This window comes from Camarhynchus parvulus, chromosome 5 (genome assembly GCF_901933205.1).
Source record: "Camarhynchus parvulus chromosome 5, STF_HiC, whole genome shotgun sequence".
Taxonomy (NCBI): Eukaryota; Metazoa; Chordata; class Aves; order Passeriformes; family Thraupidae; genus Camarhynchus; species Camarhynchus parvulus.
Window position 1 is genome coordinate 57,232,979 of NC_044575.1, and position 26,064 is coordinate 57,259,042.

At 42.0% G+C, this 26,064-nt stretch overlaps 1 protein-coding gene and 1 long non-coding RNA gene across 3 annotated transcripts in view; one reads left to right on the forward strand and one right to left on the reverse strand.

Annotated features, from left to right (window-relative positions):
• Positions 1-13,301, reverse strand: part of ARID4A (AT-rich interaction domain 4A) — a 45,431-nt gene extending 32,130 nt beyond the window's left edge. For both annotated transcript variants that reach the window (XM_030949222.1, XM_030949221.1), the window contains exons 1-5: positions 13,208-13,301; positions 12,501-12,562; positions 11,210-11,320; positions 8,812-8,877; positions 7,819-7,909 (exon numbers count right to left, since the gene is read on the reverse strand). In XM_030949222.1, the coding sequence (XP_030805082.1) occupies positions 7,819-7,909; positions 8,812-8,877; positions 11,210-11,320; positions 12,501-12,506 (274 nt within the window). In that variant the 5' untranslated portion in view covers positions 12,507-12,562; positions 13,208-13,301. The remainder of the gene's footprint in view (positions 1-7,818; positions 7,910-8,811; positions 8,878-11,209; positions 11,321-12,500; positions 12,563-13,207) is intronic.
• A 364-nt stretch (positions 13,302-13,665) lies between these two features.
• Positions 13,666-21,190, forward strand: LOC115904747. The gene is made up of 2 exons (XR_004060802.1): positions 13,666-16,063; positions 18,155-21,190. It is a non-coding gene; the product is annotated as an uncharacterized LOC115904747 (long non-coding RNA).
• Positions 21,191-26,064: the final 4,874 nt, after the last annotated feature.

Genomic DNA, 26,064 nt, shown 5'->3' on the forward strand with positions numbered 1-26,064 from the left:
GATTTCCTTATCTACATAAGTGATCACTTTAATAAATTTCAATAGAGAAAAGATAGCACCATTTGTCATACAAAAATATCAATTATTTGAGTTACTAAGGTGGAGCCAAGTAAGGAGTCTGTCCAATTAATCATGATGCTTGAAGTATTTCATAATTGTAGCTACTTCAAACTTGCTTCTCCTCTAGGAAAAACACTTGACTGTGCCTTACTGAAAGCGCAACCAGAACCTCACACTGATAAACTCAGCACCTTTAAAAATACAAGCATTTCTTAAACTAAATAGGCCTTGTGGTTTCCATCTGACTCTTCAGAAAAATCTGCTACACCAAAGTACTTCTCATATTCATGTCACCCTGTGAGTGACTCTTTAATGCCAGTCCTAGAGGATTTAAGGGAATGTCTGTCCAAGGCACAGTATCAAACATTAAGGATTCTGTAAATATAAGCAGTAAGGCACATGGCACAGTTTTTGGCTATGAGATATTTTGAAGCTGTGATAACAGTTGTGTCAGAAGAACTTAATACACTCTAAGCTGCAAATTCATTCCTCTTTTTAATCTCATCCAGAAGCAAGGTTGTTTGACTCTGGCTAAAATGCCTACAACTAACAATCAAACTAAAAACTTTTAAATTAATGTTCTTCATTCCTTCAACAGGTTATTGCTCCAACTCCAAATTCTTCAAAAGCAAAAATCCTAAAGGTTGTGTTTTACAAGGAAGATTCACTGAGCAGGGAGAGGGCAGAAAACAGGAACAGAAAACAAGAAGACATCTCCCCATCCAGACAGACACAGTGAAGTCATCAAAGGATGTTTTTACAGTGTCACCATTCTCATCTCTAAAGAGGAAATTACTGTCCTGTCTTTCCAAAACACAAGGGTGAAAAAGCAGAAGCCCTTGAGGTCCTCCCATTGCCTCATCTCACAGTGGACAGGGGCTTGCTGGGGAAATAGGGTGCAGCAGCTGATTTCGGGAAGGGAAGGATACAAACTAGCCAGGAACTGCTCCCTGCTGCTGAACAGCCAAGGGAGCATCCCGGGAAGGAAGGGAGAAAAGCGACATTTCTGCCGGGCAGAGCCCTTTCCTCAAACATGTTCCTTAATGAGGAACACTGACAGAAGGGGAAAAGAGATGAGTAAGCAGCACAACCTGGAGGAACAGTCTCTGCCATAATGCTTGGTCTAGTCCCAAGAACTGAGTCCAATATGTTCCATACAGAGCATATTGAAACAGTGACAATAAAATGGAAATTTTCAGAATTTTGCTGCATCTCGACCTTGTCTACGATAATAGGAAAGAAACAGAACTGGGTTTTTTCTGTTTGTGGAAATCTACACAACCCTAATCTAGGACAGAAAAATAAAAACAAACTTCCCAGTGGTGATCAATACAACACTTTGCAAGAAATAAAAAAAAAAAGTTCAGTACCTCAAAAATGCAACTTTAAACTCACTATTGATGAGCTGGTATCTTCCATTCCCTGTCTATAGCAGACACTTGTATACACCATCAGCAAAAATCCACTGACTCTGTCTCTACAATAAGGATGTCTCAAGTTTGGTTAATATTATATAATTAAATACATGAAAACCAGTCAACTAATCAAAATCATTTTTAGGAACTGTGAAGAAGCTTGTCACAAAATACTACAGATCAGTTTGACTACATCTTGTTTAGAAATATATATATAGCTACATTATAAATAGATTAAAGGAAAAAAAACCCAAGACAGAAAAAGGAGAAGAGAGCAGAACTCTAGAAAGAACATCCTCATGGCAGTTATGAGATGACTTCCACAGAGCCACCAGTGTCACCAGGACACTGCAGTGTCTGTGACAGTTCTGTGACACACAAGTGCACAGGGAAAACAACCCTCAAGGCTGCATCTTGCAAACTTCAAATCCAACAAGTTGTGTTAGTGTTGCTGCCCAAACCAAGAGAGATTAGATTCTACACTGCAAGGAAACAATCTGGTCTAGTTTCCCAACCCACTGAGAAACTTTTAAGTCACCAAGACAATGAAATGAAAGTACATACCACAAATTAAAGCTGTTCAGTGTCACTGTGCACACTGAATTATTCTCACTGGCTGCCTGGTAAAGCAGCAATTTAAGAACTACAAGAGATGGTGTCTAGGAATATCTTGACTAATGTGTGCAGATTTTGCAGATATTTGGGGTTCAGCTGTGGAAACAATATAGAAAGTACCAGAAGCTATGCAGTGCCTGTTAAATGGCCTTGTAGACAAGGGCTGTACTACTAATTCATCACTGTAGAAGGACTTAAGAGCAAGTACTGCACTGTACTGTGCTACGGAGACACAACACAACTCAAATTTAATATTTTTAAATGATTTTAAGTGAGCCCAAATTCCTCTTACAAAAACATATTTGAAATATCCCAGAAGACAGGGAAGTTTGAGTGACCTTTTAGGCCACTCATAGAAAACTATCACCTCACAGACAAAAGCCTGCTGCCTGAAACTGCTTTTTCTGAAATGTTAATCTTACTATTGTTACACATAAAAGAGATTAGAGAAAAAAATCTACCTCCTTTCTTTCCCTAGACTATTGTTTGTACACAATTTTAAGATATTTTTAACACTCAGTTCACATAGTAACAAAGGTGGTTTTAAAAGCAAAGGTTAGATCCAGTTGATTTGTAACAAGGTTCTACTGTTAAAATACTATTTTTCAGTACAAAATCTTGCTTCTCTACACACCTGTTCCCTAAATATGTGTAAACACAACACATAGTGCTGTTCTTTCTTTCTAGATTCTCCAGAGAGCAACCAACAGAACTACTGCAGCATTTTTATGAGCCACAGGTGCACCTAAACAACACATCTCATGGAAGGGCCCTGCACAAATACAGGGTTTCCTCAAAATCCACACAAGAGAATTTTTAAATAACAAATTTATGGTGGGTCATGGTGGTGGAGAACACCAGCCAAGTGGAGGCAAACATCTGTGGTTCTGGATTCCTGGATGACACATGCACAGCCCAGAGATGCTGCTTGTGCCACGTGGACCTCAGCAGGATGCTGGGAACTGGTCAGACCAGCCCTGCAGCCATGGCCAGTGCCTGGCACACAGCACAGGACAGGACAAACCAACAGCTCTCTGCCATGGATGGACCCAGCTGCCTGTGGGGGCACTGAGAGCTCCCAGCATCCTTGGAGTAAGAGCTTGCAGTTGTAGTGGATCCAGGACCAAGCCTATTCCTCCTCTTAGCATATCTTCACAAAGCATAAGAAAAAAACTTATTTTAAAAATAGCAAAATATGACTATAAGTAGCTCCTGCTAGCAACCCTGCTCCTCAAGTCCTGGGACATCAATGTTGGCTCATTTGCTGATAAATATCGTCAGCATTATGAACTGGAATTTTCAAAATCCACGGAACACGCAAGATGACTAAAACCAAATCCTCAGCATCTTTAATTTCCATGACCTCACCACCACAGTAACATGAAGTGATGCAGTTGGGGCTGAGACTCCACTTCATACCCAGAACAAGCAGCCAGGTCTCTAACTCTGCTCACACACACTCAACTCAGCATTTCCTGGAAACTGCCACCATGATTACGTGAGAGAAAGAAGCCACCAACAGAGCTGTGGGCTCACTGAGGTGCCTCAGGAGTGTCTGAAAGGCAAAAGTCTCAAAAAGTAAGGGATCACATTCCCTTTCACTCTAAGCAGTACATAAAATCCTAATAGCTGACAGCAAGGTCTGCCAGAAACTGCCAAGACTTCTCACTGTTTCCCTCTCCTATTTCCTACTCATTTCACAGGAAACATTGCTGGAAGTTAATAAATATTTTTTATTTCTTTCTTTAGAAACACATTTCCATCAATCTACCTAGCAAAATACAAGGCTCAATGTATTTGATCTGGTTTTGTTTAAACTTGTTTAAAGTTGTAGAAATTATATTACATAATAAACAGAGACCTAAGCACACACAGATCACCGACCTGAGCTTTTTCAAAGGAGAGATGACATGGGGCAAACCAGGCCATTCTAACAGCAACTCCTGGATGCTTGCTCAAATGAAATCTGGTTTCTCACTCATATATATGTATTATATCACTTCTAGGTCTGTGCAGAAGTGATTCAAAAGTGTTTCCTCAAAGAACATCTACATAAGGATTTATGTTTTTTGAAATTCTGGTAATGCTTGTAAGACTCCAGGCAGAGTGTGAGAGAAGGAAAATACAACAATGCACTTTGTAAGGTGTGGTCCAGGTTGTGGTTTCTTTGTCAGTCATTTCAGACATTATTTCAGTATTTACCTGAAGAATTTTACAAGTTAACAGAGAATCAGGTGGATGGTACACTCAGTAAATGTAATTCAAACCTTGTTCAGCTAAAGCAGATCTGACAGACCATTCCAGTTCTATGCAATTATCACCTAACAATATATTCAGCACTTCAAAAGCATCAATGCAGCACTTTGTAATTTGTAAATTAAAGAAGTTCAGTTTAGATAACTGCATTCTGAAGAAAAATTCCATCAAATCATTGAATCACTTAGTAAAATCACCAGGTCCAACTGAACCATTCGTTAACCAAAGAACTTAAACCCCTATTATTAATCCATCACTTTGGATTTGAGGAGTGCCTTGTGCAGTGACATTTCCCAGACACTTTTAAACTTCCACTCCAAACAGCTTTTGCCTCTTTACCTGCTTATACTGAAAAGCTGAATTTCAAAAGTAACTTCAGAAGTATTTCCAAATCAAAGCTGAAATGTTCAATAGGACTACATGGCTACATTAACATCATTGTCATATAAAAAGAGGTCAAAAAGTGATTCTGTTGAAGCTACAATAAAAATAAAGCCTTGTTTATTCTGGGTACATGAACACCATTAATAGCCAGGAGATAATGTTGAAATACACAAACTGATCATCACTGTGGCTCCTGCATTACAGTGGTGGCAAAGTAGCCTATTATAGCAAGCTCAGCACTTCCACTGGTTCAATTTATTGACCAAAGCAAAGTTGTTTCAGGTGACTTTTCTCTTTACATCCATCCCTACATGAAATTGATATGCAAAAGTGAACATCATCACTTCTTGCTAGGCACACAGGCAGTTTGCTTTGGCATTTTTTACACATCTGAACTTAATACTCTGAAAAAGTTTGCCTGTATGTTTTCCTGGTTTCACTAACCAGAGATCAGTTTGCTTTTAGATCACTGAGAAAGAGATGTTAGATAACAGAGAATAAATGATAAGGGAAATGCACAAACTACTGAAATACAAGCTTTTCATCTCAAAATGTCCAGGGAGGCATCCTGTAAACCTGGAGTCTGGTTAATCCACTTCCTTCCCAGCTGTGACTGCATCAGTCAGGGAGGCTGTGGAGCAGCACAGCCACCAGCTACTAAAAAGCAACCAATTCAACTGTTTGCTTTAGCAGCACCATAAATATACACCTCATGTCTATCCAAAACTCTCTGCAGACACAATGGAAGCAGCAGGCTGAAAATAAAGCTTATTTTTTACATGTCAATATTCCTATACTCAACCTAGAACACTTTCCCAGTTTTAACTGCAGCAGAACCATGATGCAAAATTGATGATCTGCTTACTCTGGTCAATGTTACCTGTGCTTTCAATTCCAACAAGCAACCCTCCACACAGAACTAACAAAAATGTTCCAAAGATCTAAACCCAATAATTATAACTGTATTCTCATAGTTAAAGCACCATGTAACAGCTCTGCATGTTCATTTACCATAAAATTACTTAAATCCCCCCTGAGCTCCAAACTTTTACAAAATCCTAGCAGTCATAACATATTTGCATATGGAAAACATATTTTATTTTCTCCATTCTGTCTGTCAAAAAAAATTATCTGGGGAAAGAAAATTACAGTAGTTAATTAATCCATTGGTTCAAATTTCTGAGGAACAGCACTTAAATAAATGTGTGAAGTAAAAATCATGACATGCATGATTTCTCTCTTACATAACTGGGGAGAGTTCAACAAGTTGTTACATATAAACAATAATCCATTAATACAGGGCAGAGCATTTATTCACTGTTCAAATTTCCTGCTCATCAAGTAAAGATTTTTTGGCAGAAATGCACTGCTCAAAAGAAAAGGGGGAAAAAAAAGTAAAAAAGAAAAAAAAAAAAGAAAACAGAAACAAAACTCATGCCCCAAACAAGGGATTTAAAGTTCACATGTCAAATGTAAGAAGACAAATGTCTTCTGGCCCAAATTCAAGCAGAATTAGCTGAAAGTGCTACTTGAAAATTGAAATCAGCTGGGAGTTCTACAATTAAAATGTTAACTCATAAACCATGAAATTGTGCAAGACTGTGTTTCTTATCACTTCTGTAACAGAATGGTGAACCTCTGAAAATCTATAAAGAGAAGTTAAAGGTCCAGTGTTGTACCTCGAGTATGTCACATCACAGTACTAAACTAAGCAGATTTTAAATCTTATGCACTCCAGAATAATCCTGCCTTTCCTCCCTGACCTGACATCCACTACAATTTTACAGCAATGTTATAATCCTGAAGAAAAAGGCAAAGAACAGTGAGCTTTGTCAACCAGCTTAGAGTTAAAGCACTCACTAACAATAATAATCATAAAGCAATAAATCCTTCCATATTATCTGCAGAGCTTTATCCTGATCCCACCAAAGACAACAGAACCTCACCTACTGCAAAGGAAATGCTGAATTACTGAAAACAGCTTATTTAAATCTTAAAAAGGGGTTAATGAACCAAAATGATTAAGAGTTCATGGGACAGAGGACTCCTCAAGAGAGGATGGAAGAATATGAAGTAAAGCTGAATAGATTTGGTACCCAAGGCAGCTAATGAGAAACACAGAGTTTAAATTTGCAAGTCCTAATCTCCAAAGCAATGCCCAAGAGTAGCATGCACAGGACAATTAACAGGAGCATGTTCCTTCTAGGCAACTCTTAGGGAATAGAAGGCTCCACTGCTGGAAGAAAGTTGTGCAAAAAAAGGATGGGTGCTTGCAAAGCCCTCTGATTCAAATACTGTCCTTTTATATTTGCTTCTGTAATAATATTTGAATGTCCCTGAGTTGTGTAATTCTGCTCTTAAAGCTGTTTCAGAAAAACCTGGAGATCAGAATTATTGAAAATAAGGAAACTTGTCTAACAATGAATTCTTGTTCAACACTGACATTTCGTTGACCCTGCATTCTGAACTTTCTGTTTCAACCACTTAACACCACATGAGCCTCCAACATGAGGAGAAAAGTAGTTTTCTATTTTACTTTAGATCATTATTCAAAAATTTTATTAAAGGAAACAGCTATTCACATCACAAATGAATGTCTCCTCTTTTCTTTTTATTGTGTGGCATGTGATTCTTCTCTTATAAAGAAATAAGATTCTGTCTTCTATCCCTATTTTCCTTGTGTACAAGCATGCACACAGTGCAAGGAGGCTCATATATTTCAGTCACTTATTTCATGCCACAGATTTTCAGCTGGAAGAATGATTTTACAAGGTTTATGTCTTAAAATCTGCAAAAATTATTCTGAATTTCACTGAGTGCAACTGCTATCATTACAGGTACATTGTGCCAAACAAAACTTGACTATTCAGCCCTGCAATTACCTGTGCAAAAACCTCCCTGAACAACAATTAATTATTATCCTGCTTTAAATGGAAAAGGAATTAAGATGTGGGTAAGTTTAAAAAAGTCCCCTCCAAAAACTATCTTAGATTATGCAAAACAAGATGTAAATTACTGACATTGTTACCTATAATTAGAAATATATTGTTCAAAGATTACAGCCCATAAATGAAATGTGGCCACTCACCTACAGTGTACCAACTGGCATCTGTCAGCTTGCTGATAACTGCTTCCTGAAAAGATCCATCGGGCATTTTGGTTTCAACCATTGCTCCAACCTGCAACAAGGAGCAGCTCAAGGTTACCTGGAATTCCACACTCAGAAAATGGATAAAAACACATTGATCCTCCCAGCAAGGCAGATGTGCTTTTTAAGACTCCATTTAGCTAAATGTTTAAAAGTTTAGTTATTGTAAGACCCTGTTTAGTTACAGGTAAGAACAAAGGTCCTTCAGCAGGAAGGCTGAACTACAAGTAGACACCAAAGCACTGAGAAACTGAGAACATCTAATTCAGCATGACTCCATCATCTCAAGAAATAAAAAGCCAATACAAAACAAATATCCAAATTCATTAATTCACTAGTGATAACATTCAATTAGTAGTATTTCTTATACTTTAAACACAGTTCTAGTGTCAGCTAGATCAGAATTTCAGTAACAGCCTTGGTGTTCCTGCAGGAGCAACACAGAAAACACAAATACAAGATGACCTTCTCTGGAAAATCAGTGCTCATAACACAGCTCTGCATTTTAGAACACAACTGTTACACAAAATGAAAATACAAACAAACACCTTTTTATATAAAATACATCAACTATTCTAAAACACTGAGTAACTGTATTTACTCTTGTCTAATGGGCTTGAACGTGGCTTGGCACTCAAGTTATTAATTACTTCTGAGAAGTTTCAACGTTTCATTATTTATAAGCAGTTTTGTTTTTTATGAGAAGATACAAAAATTCCTGTACAGGCAAAACTGTGCATCAAGTACCCAACACAGAGCATGAACAGCTACAAAAATTAAAACTAATTCCTCAGAACCCATCTAATCTAAAGTGATGGGCCTCCTTCTATTGATTTCAATCCTGAAGAACAGGTACCCACCTAAACAACTTCAACATTTAAGAGTTTTAGGATATTTATGTGATTACCAAAAGAAGGCATGCAATATACATACTCTTAGAGGTCCTTTCACTTGGTCATCTTGCACTAACTGAGTTGAGTTATCCCCCTTCAAGACCACCTGAAAGATATTCATGAACTTTTTAATACACATCTCATTTCTTAATAGCACACAAAAACCACAAGAAAATGTGTATATATAAAAAAAAATCTTACTATCCACATTAAGATTATCAATTAGACTCAAATGTTACTCAACAGAAAACACCTGGCATGACCAGTTTTACTGACAGGAAGCCCCAAGTATCACATTTAATTTTTAATCTGAAATATCACAATTAAAGAACAGGGCAAATCAAACACCAGTCATTCCAAAGCAAAGAAAGTACATTTTTAGGTGAGTTTAGAATTTGACACAATCCAGGGCAAACCTGGAATTGGGCTTCCACGTGAGATTAAGCAGTGGGTTATTTTTCTCTCTAATTCAACTGTAGCATTTCACTGACAACACTTTCAATAGTAAACTACAACCAAAATAAAAAGCTCTTTTTATTAAAAATGTATCAAAAAATCACCATACTGGCCACGATAACAGCATTTCTGCCACCTTGGGCAACTTTTTATGGCAAAGATGTGGAACACCACCCATGTGATGAAAATAAAGATTAGTTACAGTGTAAGTAAACTTTGCTTCTGACTTTAAAATCCTACATTCTAGAAGGGAACAGTGAGGAAACTGTGTGAACATCAGCCTGCGCAGTTTAATTTTAAAAAATCCAAAATTTCTATCTGTTTTCAGGAACCAAAAGCTCCAGAAGCTTGCTTTGATAGTGATGTCCAGTTTTCTGGCTCCCCCAATTATCCTGCAAGCACAGACTCCACTGCACTGTATTTATAAACACAACACCAGTGGCATGCCAAAACATCAGCAGCATTAACACACATTCAGCTTCAAAATGCATTAGATGCTGATACAAAATTTAAAATAAAAATTGCAGAGGGATGAATACAGGTTGTCCTGCTGCTCAGGAAAAGGCTAGGGGAGGTTTTGGACTTTTTGCACTCTTGGCAAGCGTGCCAGGGTGTGCCTACACATCTTAATGACAGTATCAGGCTCAGCTTGTTAAAACTTCTATTGTTATAACAGAATTGAGAGCCAGCGACAGGAATTTCCACCAAGTCCCAGCAGCCTCGTGTAATTCCAAATCTTATCATGGAGTAATAAAGCATCTGATTCTAATGAGAAAAAGCAACTCCTACCTATTAACAGGCTAAATACTCTACCAGACCAAAGATGCAGACAAAATCAAGCTTGTCAGACCTGCATGCTGCTTCCTACAGAGCTTCTCATTAACACACATTTCAAAGAACACCACCAGCTCCCCTAAGTACTTATTAAGAACAAGCAAAAGACTCCAGTATCTGAATTATATTTTTTTTCTATTGATGAAAAGCACTCTGATAAAGTGATATGATCTATATATGTAACTGAAGAGGCTGAGGATTGTTCTACTTGATCTAGGCATTAAGGCACACAAAAGCTTGGATGTATAGTTACAAAAAGCAGCTTTCACCTCAATTTCTTGGGGATTTTGGGTCACTAAGGACTTATTTACATATCTGGACAGCAGGCACTAAAGTAGGAAGTAGGAAGATTTTAACAAGACAAAGAAGAACAACAACTTCTGTATTTCCTTTCAGTTTTAACTTGATTTAACAATGTTTTATTCTTATTCTCACATAGTGGCATTTACAACATATTACAACACCAAAATGACAATTTTGTCTTTTGGTTGTTTTTCCAAAAGCCCTGTAAACCTGAATGAATACTATGTGCCAATGTTATTCATACACAAAAATTCAGCTACAGCCAGGGCATGCTGCTTTAGAAGCTGAATCAAGATGCTCAAAACTTAAATATTACCGTAGGCATTGCTAAAACCTGGCCTAAGAAACAAATTATTGCCATCTCTCTTGCTGTTAACTTATTTTTGCATTGCCTTTTCAGTTCCAAACTGTAAAAGTGACAGTGCCAGTTGGTATATGAAATGGAACTTTCACTTCTGAAGAGGTTGCTCTTATTTCTTATTATTCATGTAAAGCCATAATCCTGTATTTGTGACATCAAAACTTATTGCTGGGAAACTGATGCATTCAAAAACAGAAGACAAATGCAGTCAGGAAAAAAGAAGCAAGAAAGCTCATTTTTGTTCCAGCATCCCACTAAAAAATAATAAAAAACCAACATTTCCTCCCAAAATAAAGAAGAAAAAAAAAAACCACAAAAAACCCAAACCTCATCCTAAACCAAACAACAAAATATGAAAAAACCCACATTTAAGTGCTGTTTAAAATTCATACAGTGAAGTGATGAACATTTTCTAACCTTCAGGAGTAGGAACTCCTTTCAGCACAATGTTTCAGCAAAACCAGCAGCAGCCTCAGACACTCACCTTGACTTTCACAAGCCTCTTCACCGTCTTGATCTTTGCCTCACAGAAGGCACCTCGGTACTTGGCACTGACATCAGTCCCCACTGTCAGGTAGGCAGGCTCATCTGCTGCCTGCAGGGAAACAAAAACACAAAACTAAACTTCAGCTCTTACTTAAACTTACAGCTGCATCATCATGTATCTCATTTTACACCTAGGCTTTTAGACCTGTTGACTTTTTAATTGATAAATTCCCTGTCCTTGAGATTGCCATCGCAGAGTTCTTCAAAAGAGGAAAAAAAAAACCCAACAAACAAGCTACAGGAAGTTTTGGTTTGTCACTGATGTTGACACACAGCTCCTGTCAATTCATTGCCAGCCTCTCCCAGAAATGTTTTTGAGCATATTCACATTGATACTGAAGACTGCTTATAAAAAGGGCAACAAAGTAAAGGAGCAACTATTAACTCAAGTAGGTTCTATACAAAAAGGCAACAGACAGCTGTATTTTTTCAGCTATAAGCAATCCAATGGCACAGATTATTTAAAACGTTTGAGATTGGTGTCATCCCAACACTTACAATTAAGTCTATAACATTCTATATATAGGATTTCTTTCCTGGTGACTAAAAGGAGATCTCTAGAGAAATCTATTGCAATCTTTCAAACAGCTATTAACAATTATTTTTCTTTCCTGGAATGCCTTTATTAAAAGTTAATTGACAGTGCATTTTTAAAGAGAAATATTCGTCACGTTTTCCCTAACCTGAACTTTAATACTCAACATTTCACTTTACCGTGCTCATTACAACCGATAAACAAGGACAAAATAACCACATTGGAAAGACAGGAAATGGGTGCAGAATCTAAAATAAAATGGGATATGTACGGGGGTTTTTTTAATAACTTAATTATTTCATTCAACTCTGAAAGGAAAAGGAAAAGTTTTGTAAATTATACTGCAATTGTTGAGCCTTTGTACTGAGCAAACCGGCAACAGCAAAGGCGGGACAAAAGCTGTGGTTTTGCAAACTTGCCATAGCAGCTGCTGATACAGGAAGCGTTTAAAGACGGGAGCCCGAAGGACAACAACAACTCGGAGGCGATGAGGATGTTCCGAGCGCTCCTGCACGGCGGTGAGAGCTTTAAATCACCTGCACCTCGCCGGGGAGCAGGAACAGCACTCACAGCACGCAGCGAACCCCGCGTTCTCCCGCTGCTGCCGTGCTCAGAAGGAGAGCGATTAAAAATGAAATCTCCGGAGCGGCGGGCGAACAGGGCGGCGATCCCCGCTCCCGCCGGAGCCGCCTACCTTCATCTTTCAGGGTTATGTGAGCGATTCCAGCTCCGGGACTTCTCCTCGCACGGGCAACACTGCAAAACAAGAGCGGGGGAGGCTGAGGGCTGAGCGCGGGGCTCCCCGCGAGGGGCGGCGGGGGGAGCCCGGGCAAGGCTCGGCGGAGGGAGGGAGGGACGGAGGGAAGGAGCCGCCGCCCGTCCCGGCCGCGCCGAGGGAGCGCGGCCGCCGCTTCCCGCCGGGCGGCCCCGCGCTCGGTGTGTGTCACGTCGCCATTTGCTCCGCGGGGCTCAGGGGCCGCCGCCCCCCACCCGCCCCGGCCCCCTCTCAACTTTCCGCGGCCCCGCCGGGCCCCCTTCTCCTCCCGGGACTTGTGCCTCCCGCCCCCCGGGGCAGCACCGCAGCCCCCCGGCCCAGGGAGCGCGGGGGCCGATCCCGGGGATACCGGGACAGAGTTGGGGGGTCCCGGTCCCGGGGGTCCCGCTCCGTGAGGGGGGCGGCGCGCGCGCCCGTGCGCTCCCACAGGGCGGGGGAGGGGGGGCGGGGGGGGTTTAAAGCGCAGCTCCCGGAGCCGCTTCGCGTCCCCTCCCCCGGGACGGCGGCGCGGCAGCCGCAACTCCGCCGCCGCCGCCGCCGCCGCCGCCGCCGCCGCCACCTCCTCTTCCTCCTTCTCTCCTTCCTCCTCCTCTCCTCCCTCCTCCTCCTCGCGCGTCCCTTCCTACCTGCGAACTCCTCGTTCCGCAGCCCCCGCGCCGCCCGGGCCCCTCCGCAGACGGCGGCGGCCCCGGCTGAGCGCGGCCCCCGCTCCGCCCCCCCTCTCTCCCGCCCCCTTCCCCCCCCGCGCGCGCGGACCCGCCCCGCGCCGCAGCGCGAGCCCCAATAAACAAGCGGCGGGAGCGGGGCCGCTCCCATTGGCCGCCGCCCCGGCGCCCCGCGCGCATTGGGCCGCCGCGGACAGCACCCCCATTGGGTGGTGGGGCGGCCCCGGGCGCACGGGATTGGCCAGTGGCGGGGACCGGAAGGGGAACGGCGCGATGAGATTGGCTCGGGGCGGGACGGGCGGGAGGGAGGGGGAAGGACGGGGAGGGGGCGGGACGGCAGCGGTGGGGGCGGAGCCGGCGCGAGCGGCGCGCAGGCGCCGCGGCCGCGGCGTCGCAGGCGCCATTTTGTGCGCGGCTCTTTCCCATTTTAGGCCGCGGGGAGAGGGAGGAGCGGGAGCGTTCGTGGGATCGGCGGAGGGAACGGCCGGGAGGCTCATCCTGAGCTCCGCTGAGGCGGCACCGCATCTCTTCCCGGCGGTACGACCCCCTCGCCGGGTCTCGGTGGCGGCCCCGCTTGCGGCGGCGATGGCGCAGGAGCGGGCCCGGCCGGAGCCGGAAGTGGAGCGGCCGCCATGGAGGCGCCGGGACCGCCCGCCGTGAGGGCGCGGAGCCGCCGGGGCGGCCCGAGCGCCCCGGAGAGACACGCCCGGGGTGCAGGTAGGGGCTGCCGGCCCGCGCCGCCTTCCCGCGGGGGAGGGCGCAGCTCCGCCGCCCTTCAGCGGCCCCGTGACGCGTGTGGGGAGGGAACGCGCCCGGCTCCTGCTGCTCCGGCGCTTCCGCACGGCTCCCTGTGCAGGGAGGCGCGGCAGGGACAGCGATGTGGGGAAGGCTGAGGGATTCTTCTGGGACATGTGTGGGGGTGTTGTGGTGCCTGGGCCTGGAGGTGCGGCCTTGCGAGGCGGGACACCCGCGCCTGTCGGAGTCCTTGGAGAGAGTTTGGTCTTAGAGACGAGCTTTGACTTTACTGAGTAGGAGTTACCGGTTGAAGGCTATGATAAAACCAAATGTTTTAAATTTAGTTTCATATTTTGACATATTATACAGATTTTTTTCTGTGGCTTATGGTGATAAGGATAGTTTTTATTTTATTTATAGTTTTGCATAGTTTTTATTCTGGAGTAATAGATCCATAATTTTTATTCCAGAGTGATGAGCATTTGTTTGACAGTGCTCACTGTGAGCTTAAAGGCATCTATCAGGGTTACCTAAAGTGACAGTGGGGGACCATTGTGTTAATTGACAGAAATACAGAAATAGATTATTAATTTAGGTATGGTTCCCTTGTAAGTTCTGCTTTGAAGGTGGCTTTTGTATTTTTTTAGTTATTATAATTAAATCTGATGCTTTAGAAATTGGCAAGTAATGGGAGAGTTCTCTAGCGAGTTCAGTGAGCAGAGGTGTGTGGTGCAGGTAAACTCTGAAGGTTTAATAATGCACAAAGCACACAGGATTTGTTGTTGAGAACTGCAGGCAAGGCTTGACATGGAGGAAAGGTCTGGAATTTTGGTGTTTAGGTGTGGGTTGTAAACATAAAGATGGCTGAAGATCTCTACAGAACGTGTAAAAGTTGAGGCATTTAGTGTGGAGGGAGCTTTGATTGTGTGCTGTCATTCTGTTTTATGCAGGGGATAAAACTGGAGAGTATCAGAGGGGAACCTAGAGGAGACCTGGACAGGGACTTTGGACAAGGGCATGGAGTGACAGGATGAGGGCAATGGCTTTGCACTGACTGAGAGCAGGTTGAGCTTCCATATGAGGAAGGAATTCCTGCCTGTGAGGGTGGGAGGCCCTGGCACAGGGTGCCCAGAGAAGCTGTGGCTGCCCCTGGATCCCTGGAAGTGCCCAAGGCCAGGTTGGGCAGGGCTTGGAGCAGCCTGGGATAGTGGAAGGTGTCCCTGCCATGGCAGGGGGTTGGAATTGGATGATGTTTTTAAGCTTCCTTCCAAACCAAACCATTCCCTGATTCTATGACTTAGAATATGTTATGTCTAACCCAAATGTTAACAAAACTTCCATAATTCCATTTGAATGTGAACTTGTGATCTCTGTGGAATGTATTGGGGAAATCCTGGCTTGGATTGTGAGCTGTTCCTGAGGCATGGTTTGTATCTCTGTACTGAGTGTAGAACCATTCAATAAATAACAGTTTGTGATTGAACTAACCAGTCTTGTTTCTGATTTCTAGCATAAAAATCCTGCCCCTGTGGATGTAGCAGTTACAGCCAGCACAATTAGGAGGCTCATGGCACATCACCCACCAAGCTGCTGTGAGCAAAAGGACTTTATTTCTGTATAGCCAGTGAGCAGGAGAGGTGACTTGTTCTTTTATGGTATTTTAAGCACCTAAGAATGCCCAGTGGGCAGCTCAGGACAGCACAAATGTTCCCACACAGCTTAGGGATGATGTCTGGTGTCATGGAATGAGAACACTGTGCTTTTGGCAAGGCAGGAAAAAAGTCTAATTTTGATTTCAGTATCTTTTCATTGGAATAGGAACTTCAGGACTCAAGAGTTACTCCATGGTACTGAAATTACTCATCCTAAATGTCATTGTTAAACAGCTCTGAAACTTGAACCCATCCTGGCTGTGCTGGATTTTCATGCCCCATCCCCCTGTGCAAACCCTTACAGGGAAGCTGTGGGAATGAGTGGAAGAAATGAGCAGAGGAGGTCACTTTGCTGAGCCTTTTTATCATGGCCTGGTGTGTTCACTGCACAGAGTTTACAGCTGAGAAGCTCTAGAGTGGGACAATCACAGTAAGTCCTTTTAGGATCTAATCTCTCTGTAAACAGACACCCTGAGGTAGAAACATTTCATTTTCTAGATCATTGTTCAAAGCAGCAGTGCTTGGTTATCTGTGCTTTATTAGTACCAAAGGTCTTGTAAGCACAGGAGATTTGCCTGGGGAAATGCATTTGAGTTTAGCTTGAACAAATTAAAGGCTTCTTAATTTAAAAACAATTAAAAGCATTAAGGTATTCTAAGCATGGCACTGGTCATTGGTCACATGGAATTCTGAGTGATGGCTCTAAGTAAATTAGTAAAAACAATACACTTAAGCACTTGAAAATGTGTTTGGTGTATTAGTTGCAGAATATATTTATCCCAGAAATCTTGCCCAAGGTCTTCCACACATGTGGCACTGGATAAGAAAAAGCAAATTTAGGAATGTCTGTATCTTACAGCTCTCTTTATAAGAACAGCAGATCAAGTAACTGCTGAATGTAGCACGTGGCTTCCTTCAGATCACAGATAAAGTAAGAAGATTTCTGGGATAAGTGAGATGGTTTTATTCTGTTCAGTAATTACATCCTGCTCTTGACACACTGGATTTTTGTAGCTAAAAGAATTCAGAATACATGTACAATTGCAGCCAAAATTCTATAGAAACATTAAAAATATTGGATCTTATTTTAACACTTTGCTTCTTTCTATGTAGTGAAGTACAGTGCTACTCTGTCAGATTTTGCAGTTGTTCAGGAGACTTTTAGCTTTTATTTCTGTTTCTATTCTTTTTTTAATGCTCTTTCCTTTGGTGTTTCTGTAGTTCTGCAGATCTTCTGTAGTCACTTCTGCACATCCTCTGTCTATGTGAAATGCAGTATTTCTGTACAAACTAAGGTCACATGCTTCCCACAAAGCTTTATTATCTAAATGATTGCAAACTGCTCAGAGGAGCATGGTAAGAAGTTGTGAAGTGCATGTATAAAGAGAAAAAATCCTCTATAAATTCGAAGTTGACAGCAAAAAAAATCAGCCAGTAATAGCTGGATTATAAAAATGGAAGATCAAACCTTTCCTGATCACAGAGAAAAATTAAACTATCAGCATGAACTTCCTTCATTTTTATAATCCTGTGTGTGAGAGAGGGGAAAAGAAACAAACCAACTTGAATGAAACCTGTTAAATGCTTACTTACATTTTCCCCAGCTCTGGGGCATTCCTGTCCTCAAGTTCAGAAAATGGACATTTAATTATTTAGACATTTAATTATTCAAACATAACTTCATGCTGATTTTAATCATTGCCTTGGGAGGGTTCTCACTGAAGAAGACACAAATCCTGGCAGCCCTCAGCAAGCCTGAATTGATGCATTCTCTCACTGAAGTTCAGTGCTGATTTCTTGGCTCTGCTCTGGGGATGTTCTGCAGCAGTGCAGTATCTTCTGGACATGAGTAATGATGAAAATATTTGTGATGTAGAGCACTGTCAGAAATATTTGTGTGAGAAAAATCTCAGAATTGGCATTTCTATCAGCTCTGCAAAAATAATTCTCACTTTGTAGTTGCTTTTCCCAGTAACACCAGTAATGTGATCCATGCTCAGCTGGCCAAGCTCTGGCAGCAGCCTCAGTGATGTCCAGGGAGCAGCAGCCCCATTTTCTGAATAAATCATGTCCAGACTTTGTTGTGCTTTGTGGCTGCAGGTGTGAGCAGTGTGTGCAGGAATCAGAGCCCTCTCACCTGATGGAGTTGCTCCTTCCCCAGCTCTGACATCTGTCAGGCAATCTTTGAATGCCACACAGAAAATCTTCCTTGTTTTAAGACTGATTTGGTAATCTTGTGTTTGGACAGAACAGGAGCTGTGTTGTAAGAGGCTATTTTTATTCTTTCTGGTATGGAATTTTATGATAGCTGACATATTTCTATCAAATGTTAATGTTGGCTAATTTAGGAACTACATGCTTATTGCCAGGGTTTACTTAAGCATGGATTTCTGCATGTTTTGGCATGTGCTTTTAAGTTATCTGAATATAGATGTTTAATTTCTATTTTGTTGTCTAATAAAGGGATGCAGGATATGGAATTTGATTACAAATACACTGAATTTCTTGTGTTATTTCTCAGGACTGCAAGTTCACGTTGGTGAGGATAGTTACAGCTATCCTGGGGAAGTCATGCAGTGTTGCAAAACAACTACACAGCACTGCAGGGAAGCTGAAGATTTGTGCAGCAGCTTTAATTTAGATGTGGCAAAGGATTCTGTCATCACCTGCAATCAAGTGATCAGCCTGTCTTTCAAAACTTGAAGTAGGTGCTTGAAGTCAAATGAGAATTTAGTTACTGTTCTGGGTAGTACTGCTCACAGGAGAATGTTCTTACATATTTTTCAAAAGAACACTTTGGATGCCAGCAGTAAAGGTGAAGGATCAGATATTTATATCTACCTGTCATTAGTTCCCTTTCAGGCTTTCTGAGTAACATTTTTCATGGCAGGCACAAGACAGTGATTAGTACCAGAAATGTATCTTGTGCATGTACAGGCTGCATCAGTGCATCAACCATTCCAGTGTTGTAAACTTAATTATTTAAACTCTCTGTGCTTTTTAACTGGCTTCCAAATTATCTCTGCATCATGCAGCCTTTTTTTTGGCTTCTGAGGTGAAAACCTTATTCCTGATGTAAATTCTTTATCTGTGAAAGTTTTGATCTTTCAAGGGGAGAAAATATGGTTTTTTGCAGGAATGAAGGAATAGTTTTGTTGGTAAATACAGTTACCCATTTACAGGTTGAATATATTTTATGTTCTTGAAATAAACTTAAATGGAAAACATTCAAACTTACACCTGAATCTCTAAATAGTCTGTATTCTTCCTAACAAAGTCAAATCTCTAGTTTATAATTACTGCTGCTTTAGTAAACTCCCATCTAAATCAAATGTACAGGGTAAAACTTGAAAGCAAAACCCATGTGGGTTTGGGAGTGGCAATTACTTATTTCATTGCTGTGAAAACCAGCAGGAGAAAAAGTCTTTGAAGTTCTGCATGTTGTATTTGAAGAACCTTACTGCAGTCTTCTGAGTAAATTAAGATGCTGAAATAGAAGCTACTCCTCCATAAATATTTAACTTCTAAGATCTACTTTGTAGCAACAGTGTGGTCACTTTTTCAGCCTTTTGTGATACCACACTGGGAGGAAATGTTTGCTGGAGAGGTGTTTGTGCTGCCCATAGCTCAGATGTGACTTGCTGCTGACACTGGAGAGCTGAAATGGCTGTTTCATTTGGGTGTAGAGAACTAACTCTGGCTGGATTCGTTTCTTTACCTCTGTTACATTCAGGCTCTTCTTTGTCAGTAGTTTAGTGATCTGTCATGGGCAATCTGAAGTAAGAGTCTTCCCTGTTCATCCTTTTATCCTACCTGTTGCTAATATTTAGTTTATATTTATTTATATTTAGTTTATATTTTAGACTGATTTTTTTTTTCCTCACTGTTTCCTGTGAAGACTTTTTGCTGCAGCAGTAGCCATATAATAAAAGTACAAGAAGGAAATAAAGGTCTTATGAGTCATGCTCTCATATACCAGTGTCTGAAAAAGCTTGTGCAAGTGGCTTGCAGAGTTCAGACTTTAACTAAAATGCATCTTTCCATACTTGTGGAGATAAAAGAACAGGTCCTAACACTGCTGGTGAGTCCTCGGACGTGGTGCACCTGCCAGAACAGGGGTGTCTCAGGCTTGCCAGCACTGATAAGCTGGTGATTAAAATATTCTATTGTTACAGATGCAGAGTGTAGAGCAACGTGATCCAGCAGGATCAGGACTATGGAATCCTTCCTTTAACCCTCCAGAGCACTCTGTGTGTCCCTGAAGTGTGTGTGTGGCACTGCAGTCTGTGTGGCACTGCCAGCCTGCAGCCTGGCACAAAGAAGGAAGCAGCAGCAGCCCTGCTGTTCAGCATGGCTGCTCAGCAAAAGAGCTGGTGAGGGCAGTGGTTACATGGCCTTTCTTCCAGGGCTTTTGCTTGTCCAAATTATTTCAGTCACTGCAGGTTAATTTACTTTTCAGCCTCAGCTAATAAGACTGCAGTTGGTCAGTATTGATTCTTACTTAAAAGTATTAATGCCTTCAGTCTGTTGAATTAAATGTTTTGAGCTGTGAGTAGCTGCTGTTGGTGAGAACCCACAGTTCAGCCAGTGATTAAATTCTGATTTTTTTTTCCTGCTCAGCCATCTTTTCCAAAGCTATTTTTCATTTGTGTGTGTTTTTAGAGGCTGTTATTCCAGGTAACTCATTTCCAGGTGGCCAGGGAGTTGGCTGCCCCATCAACACTTAAGCTGTTAATTAATTGCCAGCCTGTGCTGTTTGCTGGAGTTGGTACCTTCAGGGATGTGCCTTTCCCTGCAGTGCTCCTGTGTAGTGTCACCTCATTAGCTACAGCTCTAAACAGAGCTGTGTTGTGTGACATTCAGAACTCTGACAGAGCAAAATACATGGCTTTTTAGAGGGTTTTGTTATTCTGGATCAATGGAAGATGTATTTGTGGGAATGATCTGTCTTGTCCTTGCAAGCAGCACAACAGGATACACTGGTGTGAGGGTAGACACAAGCTGGGGGAAGCAGCTCTTATTAAACCAACTGATGGAAAACACATTTAGCTACACTTTGGTTCAGCCTCAAACAGCATTTCAGGTTTGTTTCTGTTCCTGATGTACCTAGAAGTGTTTGGGGGAAATAGGCTCTCACTTGGTGGGCTTTGTTGGCTGTGGGAGCACCTGGGTTTAGAATTGAAAGTGAGCTTTGAACATTCTGCTAAAGTAGCTGGTGCTTCCTGTGCTGCTCCCATCACCTGTTAATGCAGTCTCATGGAACAGCTCTCTGTTCTTTCTGAATGTAATGAAAGGAGCAGATTTCCTGCTTCTCCAAAATCCCAACAAACAAGATCAAATTTAACTTACAAATATTTAGGCATCGCTTGGGTGGGTTTTGGGGGTGTGTGGGTGTGTTTGGAATGCATCAGTTTTTGGGTGAATTCACTATAATTGAACCTACTCTTAATCTGGTGAAATTGGGATCCTAATGACTGATTTTGGATATGCAGACAGTATGTGTACCAAATGATATCTAATTTTATGCAGCAATAAAGCACACCATGTTCTTTCGAAACCCTTGATTGGCTTGTTTTATCCCATTGCCTAAAATGGTATTTGCAGTGGGCAGTTCCTACACTGTTTTTAGGGGAGACTTGAGGGGATTTCAGTTTTTTCCTGTATCTGAAGATATGCATGTGTTTGGACTACAAACTGTGTGATGCTGCTGCCTGCTTCATTCTAGTTGTCCATTTTTGGTTGGCACAGCAACTCATAAGAACCATTTTTAAACAACTGTTTCAGAGTCCTTTAATAGCAATGTACTGAAGATGAAAGAGCACTGTGTGGGGGTGGCTGCATCCATCTGGAAAAAGGAAACTTGGTTTGAGCTTGGTTGTAGATCCTGTGTTCTAAAATACTAGAATGTATTTACAGTAAGGCAAGGCTTAACTCTGCTACCACTTGTTTTCTGCAGCTCTGGGTAATTAGACATAATAGGCAGCAAGATGCTCTAGAAAGGAAAGTTACAAGCAGTTGGTATCTCGAAATAGCTCTCAGTTCTTAAGTAGAAGTAACTTCCTTGCTGCATGCAACTTGAAAAACTGGTGGGCAGAGGAAAAGCTGGTCCTTGTCTTACAGACATGCAACTGAAAGAAGAAAATGAGGGGGAGAGAACAGACTCTGCTGTATTTTTGGTGCAATTACAGCATCAGAATTGTCATGACAATCCAAACTATTTTTCTGTTTGTAATCTTTCAACTGTGTACTTCATTTTAAGGTCATGCTTAAGATGCATTACTGAATTTGCTGTTTTGTGTTCCCTTCTATGGCTGTGGTTTTATCTTCAGGAAGAGACTTGCAAAACAGCCCTGGAGTTGTTCCAAATCTCCTTCCTTAAGGGTGCCTGGGACTGCACAGGCAGGAGCATCCAAGCAGTGCTGCATCCACATGGACATCACACTCTCAGCATGTGGGGCTTTAACCTCAGGCCATGGAGCTATTTTTGGTGATGAGAAGTTACAAATGAATGACCCAATGCTTGGCATACTTCAGATCTGCATGAGGCACGTTCTGCTTGGAATGTTTCCTTTCTGAGAGTCAGCACCAAATACAGATGAGTAGGATTTCTTTTGGAGATGGCCTCGTGGATGTCTGCCACACAGGAAATTTTATATAAGGGTTCCTTCTGACAATCTTGCCATCATTTCATCAGCAGTACTAGCAGTTGTAAAGAGGCTATTATCCAAGCCAATAACTTTTATGGTCTTATTAGAGTAGCATAAAATTAATTATCTTGATGCACTAGCCTAAAGTTGTTTTTTGAACTCTGCAAGTGCACTTTCATATTCTAAAATCTGCCCTGGTGCAGTCATGGAGATGGATGTAAGTAAACCAGATACTGGAGCCTATAGTTTTGTCATTTGTCACCTGCAGTCCACCTAGTTCCCTTCTTAATTTCCTTGAGCAAAGCTGCTGTATGTGGACTTGCTGACTAAATAATTGTAACAAGGAGTGTGACATATCCAGCTTCAATAAACAGCAGAGTAGTGATTCATCAGGTGCTGAGTAACAGCCAGTGGATGTGAGAGACTTAAGGAGGAGGAAGCATCTCACTGAACAGGCTCCTCTTGTGTCATCTTTGGATCTGTACTTCTTAAACACTCCTTGGGTGGAGGGATGACTTGGAGCTGAGACATGACTTGGTCTGTAGACTCTTCCTTCCTGCTGTTCTGTGTCAGCCCTGTGCTTTGGGTCTTGAGCAAGAACACACCATTGAAACCCTGAAGTGTTTCAGCACGGCAAGGACTGGAGTTGTGCATTCCAAGTGGGTATTTAACTTTCTGCTGTATGATGTGTTCCCATAAATGGCCAGAGTAGGACAAAGTAGGTTACTTGTGGAGCCTGAAGGAAGCAGTGCTGCTGTTCTGCTATCTTTAGATCTGAAACTTCCCAGTGCTTTGGGCAGAAATAACCCATGCAAGACTCTTAGACTCACCTCTTGCTCAAACCTCTAATTCAGAAGATTTCACCCTGCCATTTGTTTGCCTTGCAAAGCATTTCTACATTTTAGTTGCGCTGAAGTTATAATTGACCATTTTCAAGCCAGCTGCAAAAGCTAATTTTAATTTTAGGGAAGGGGATCTAAGCCTTCTGTAGGAATGCATGCTGCCTTTCAAACCTTCATGTTGGAGGCTTGATCAGGTGTTGTTCTCTGGGCTTAAATCAAACTCCTGTCCTTAGATGTTGTTTAAGCCTGCAGGATATGGGAGTATCTATAACAGAGCCAGATTTCCCCCAAGTCCTGTAATTAAAAGAGAGCATCTGCTAAATATAAGCTTTTTGGTTGTTTGCAATTTAATGTTATTTTGTCTTGTTCTGGAACAGATCTAGTTGTCACCTAAATAATCTCAGATCCAGCTTGAGCCCTTCTGGAGCTTGTTCACCAAGTGATTTCCTTCAGACAGCTCTATTTAGAATAAAATGGTCTTCAGCATTAATTAGAGTTTAATCATGTTTTGCTGTCCCACTGCATTTTTAGATCATTTGGTCAGTGTGGCCATAAGCAGCCACTTCCTTCTTTTTTAAACATTTCTTCCCCTTCTCAACTCCACTGTTTGACATAGCAACAAGTAAATACTTCTCAGTAGCAAAACTCATTGAAGTTTCTGTTTAGCCTATCAACTGTGGACTAAATTAGTGAAACATTATGATGACTTATGCACTACTGTATAATTAGTTAATTTTTAAGTAACTAAAATTAGTAAGTTACTTGTTAAATACAGTGTGGTTGCCTCGTGGAACTGCAGGGTTACAAAAATAGCTGTCACAGGGGAGTTGCAGTACTTTTTCTGCTGGGATGAGTCTCTGGGCTAGAAATCTGTTCTCATGTTCCTGGGCCTTGCTGACAAGAGGAAGCAATGCTGAACCTATGATCAACAAGAATTCTGCTGCTTTTCTGTTTCTAAAGTAAAGGGCAATGTTAGTATTGAAGGAGCTTGTTTAGAATTCTTCTGCCTTTTTCCTCTTTGACCCTCCCTCCCCTCCCAAAAAAAAACAAATTTCTTTTCTCACCTTCTAATGTTCAATTTTTTTATTTCCCCATCTGCAGTCAGTGGAAATGAAAGTAGGTTTTTTTCCTTACCATAAAATTTTCATTAATGGACTGAATCTGTACTCTGATAGATTAATGATTAAATTTGGAAAATAACCTGACAGTAATAATCATCTTGGTATTGTTTAACTAAATTTTGCCATGACAGGCAAGACACTGGGCAGCACTTTGCACTTACTGCTATCTACAGCCTCTTGAAATTGCTTTTCATGGGACTTTTTGCTTGTTGTGAAAAGGTATAGAAAAATTCAGTGTTGATCCTCAAAGGAACTTTTTAGATTGCCATTTTCCCAAGAAGTAGTTATTTGGAGATTTTGGATAAGCAAGTAGGTGGCTCTGCACCTCTTATCTCTTCATATTCCTTCAGTTTTATCTTTTAAATGTGCACAGCTGGTCCTGCTCCTCTCACTGTGCCCTGAAATGTGGCTGTGAGTGGTTCCAGCTCCTGTCCCCAGCTGTGAGTGGCTGTCACTGAAAGGATCAGAGGGGTGTGAGTGTAACCACACAAGGAGGACAACTTTCAGTTTCCTTTAGCAGTTCACAGCATGTGCTACAAACACAGCTCATGGGTGTGATCCTGGACTGATGATCCTTGTGGCTCCCTTCCAACTCAGACTATTCTGTGATTTTAGGAATAGAATCAAGACACAGTTAAGAGAATCAGGTTCTTCCCTGCTGCCATTGCCAGGAGTGGCAGATCAGCCTCAGCTGATGCTTTAAGGTGCTGCTGAGGAGTTTCCTGACCGGCCCTGGCCTGTGACTCCAGGAGCTGAGTCAGCAGGAAGCTGCAGTAGTAAATTCAGTCTGGAGCCCTGGAATTCCAGGCTGACTCAGTGCAGCAGCTGTTCCTGCTGCCTCAGGAGGAGGCACTGAAGGAGGCTGCCTGTCCTGGCCCCATCTGTCCCAGCAGGAGCTCAGGTAGCCTGAACTGACACAGTCAGAGCCACCTCCCTCTGCTGCCCTTCCCCTGCCACAAAAAGGAAGTAGAAGCTGTGCTTTGTAATCCTGGTACAAAGGAGACTGGAGAAGGCCAGGTATTTTCCAAACTACCTCTTTACAGATTGATTTTTAAGGGAAAGCTTCTGTTTTAAGGGCTGGTGAACATGAGTGTGTAATCCTAAAGCTGAGGAGTTTGATTCATTACACAAGTATGCATTTTAGATTAGCAGGGCACTTAGAATTTTAACTGCATGTACAAACAAGACTTCAAATTTTAACTGAGTTTTAAGGTGGTGAACAGAACAGTTTATTACCTTATAGAATCATATGGGTCAGAATGGACCTGAAAGATCATCTCACTGCTCTCCCTTGCCCTGGGCAGGGTTACCTTCCACCAGACCAGGCTGTTCCCAGCCCCATCTGCTGTTTCAAAAGTTTGAAGTGACTAGAATAGGTAGTCTGTTTTCCTAGGAAGTGGGGAATGACAGCAGCAAAGCTTGTTTTTCTCTTCTGGAAAGGTCAACAATTGATGAAGCTGATTCAGAAGTGTGTTAAGATTAACTACAGCTGAATAAAAGAGTTTAAAAATAGTTTGGCTCCTCAAGCATTAATTCCAATTACATTGCTTAATAGATCTCACAGCTTTAGAACTTAACACAAGCACTGTTTTAAATTGAATTAGTTTTTAATTCCTCCTACTCCTCCTCTAAGCCTAGGCTGAGTACTTCAGATTAACATTCCTTTAGCTGTACTCCTGGTTGTTGCATAGGCTGTTAGGAGTTGTCAGCTGTGCACATCACCTTAAACTGTAACCTGCTGCTGGAGCTGGCCATGTTTTCATCTCTTCTGCCAAGAGCAGGCACAGACTGGCTGTGAACAAACTGCAAATTGTGCTACTG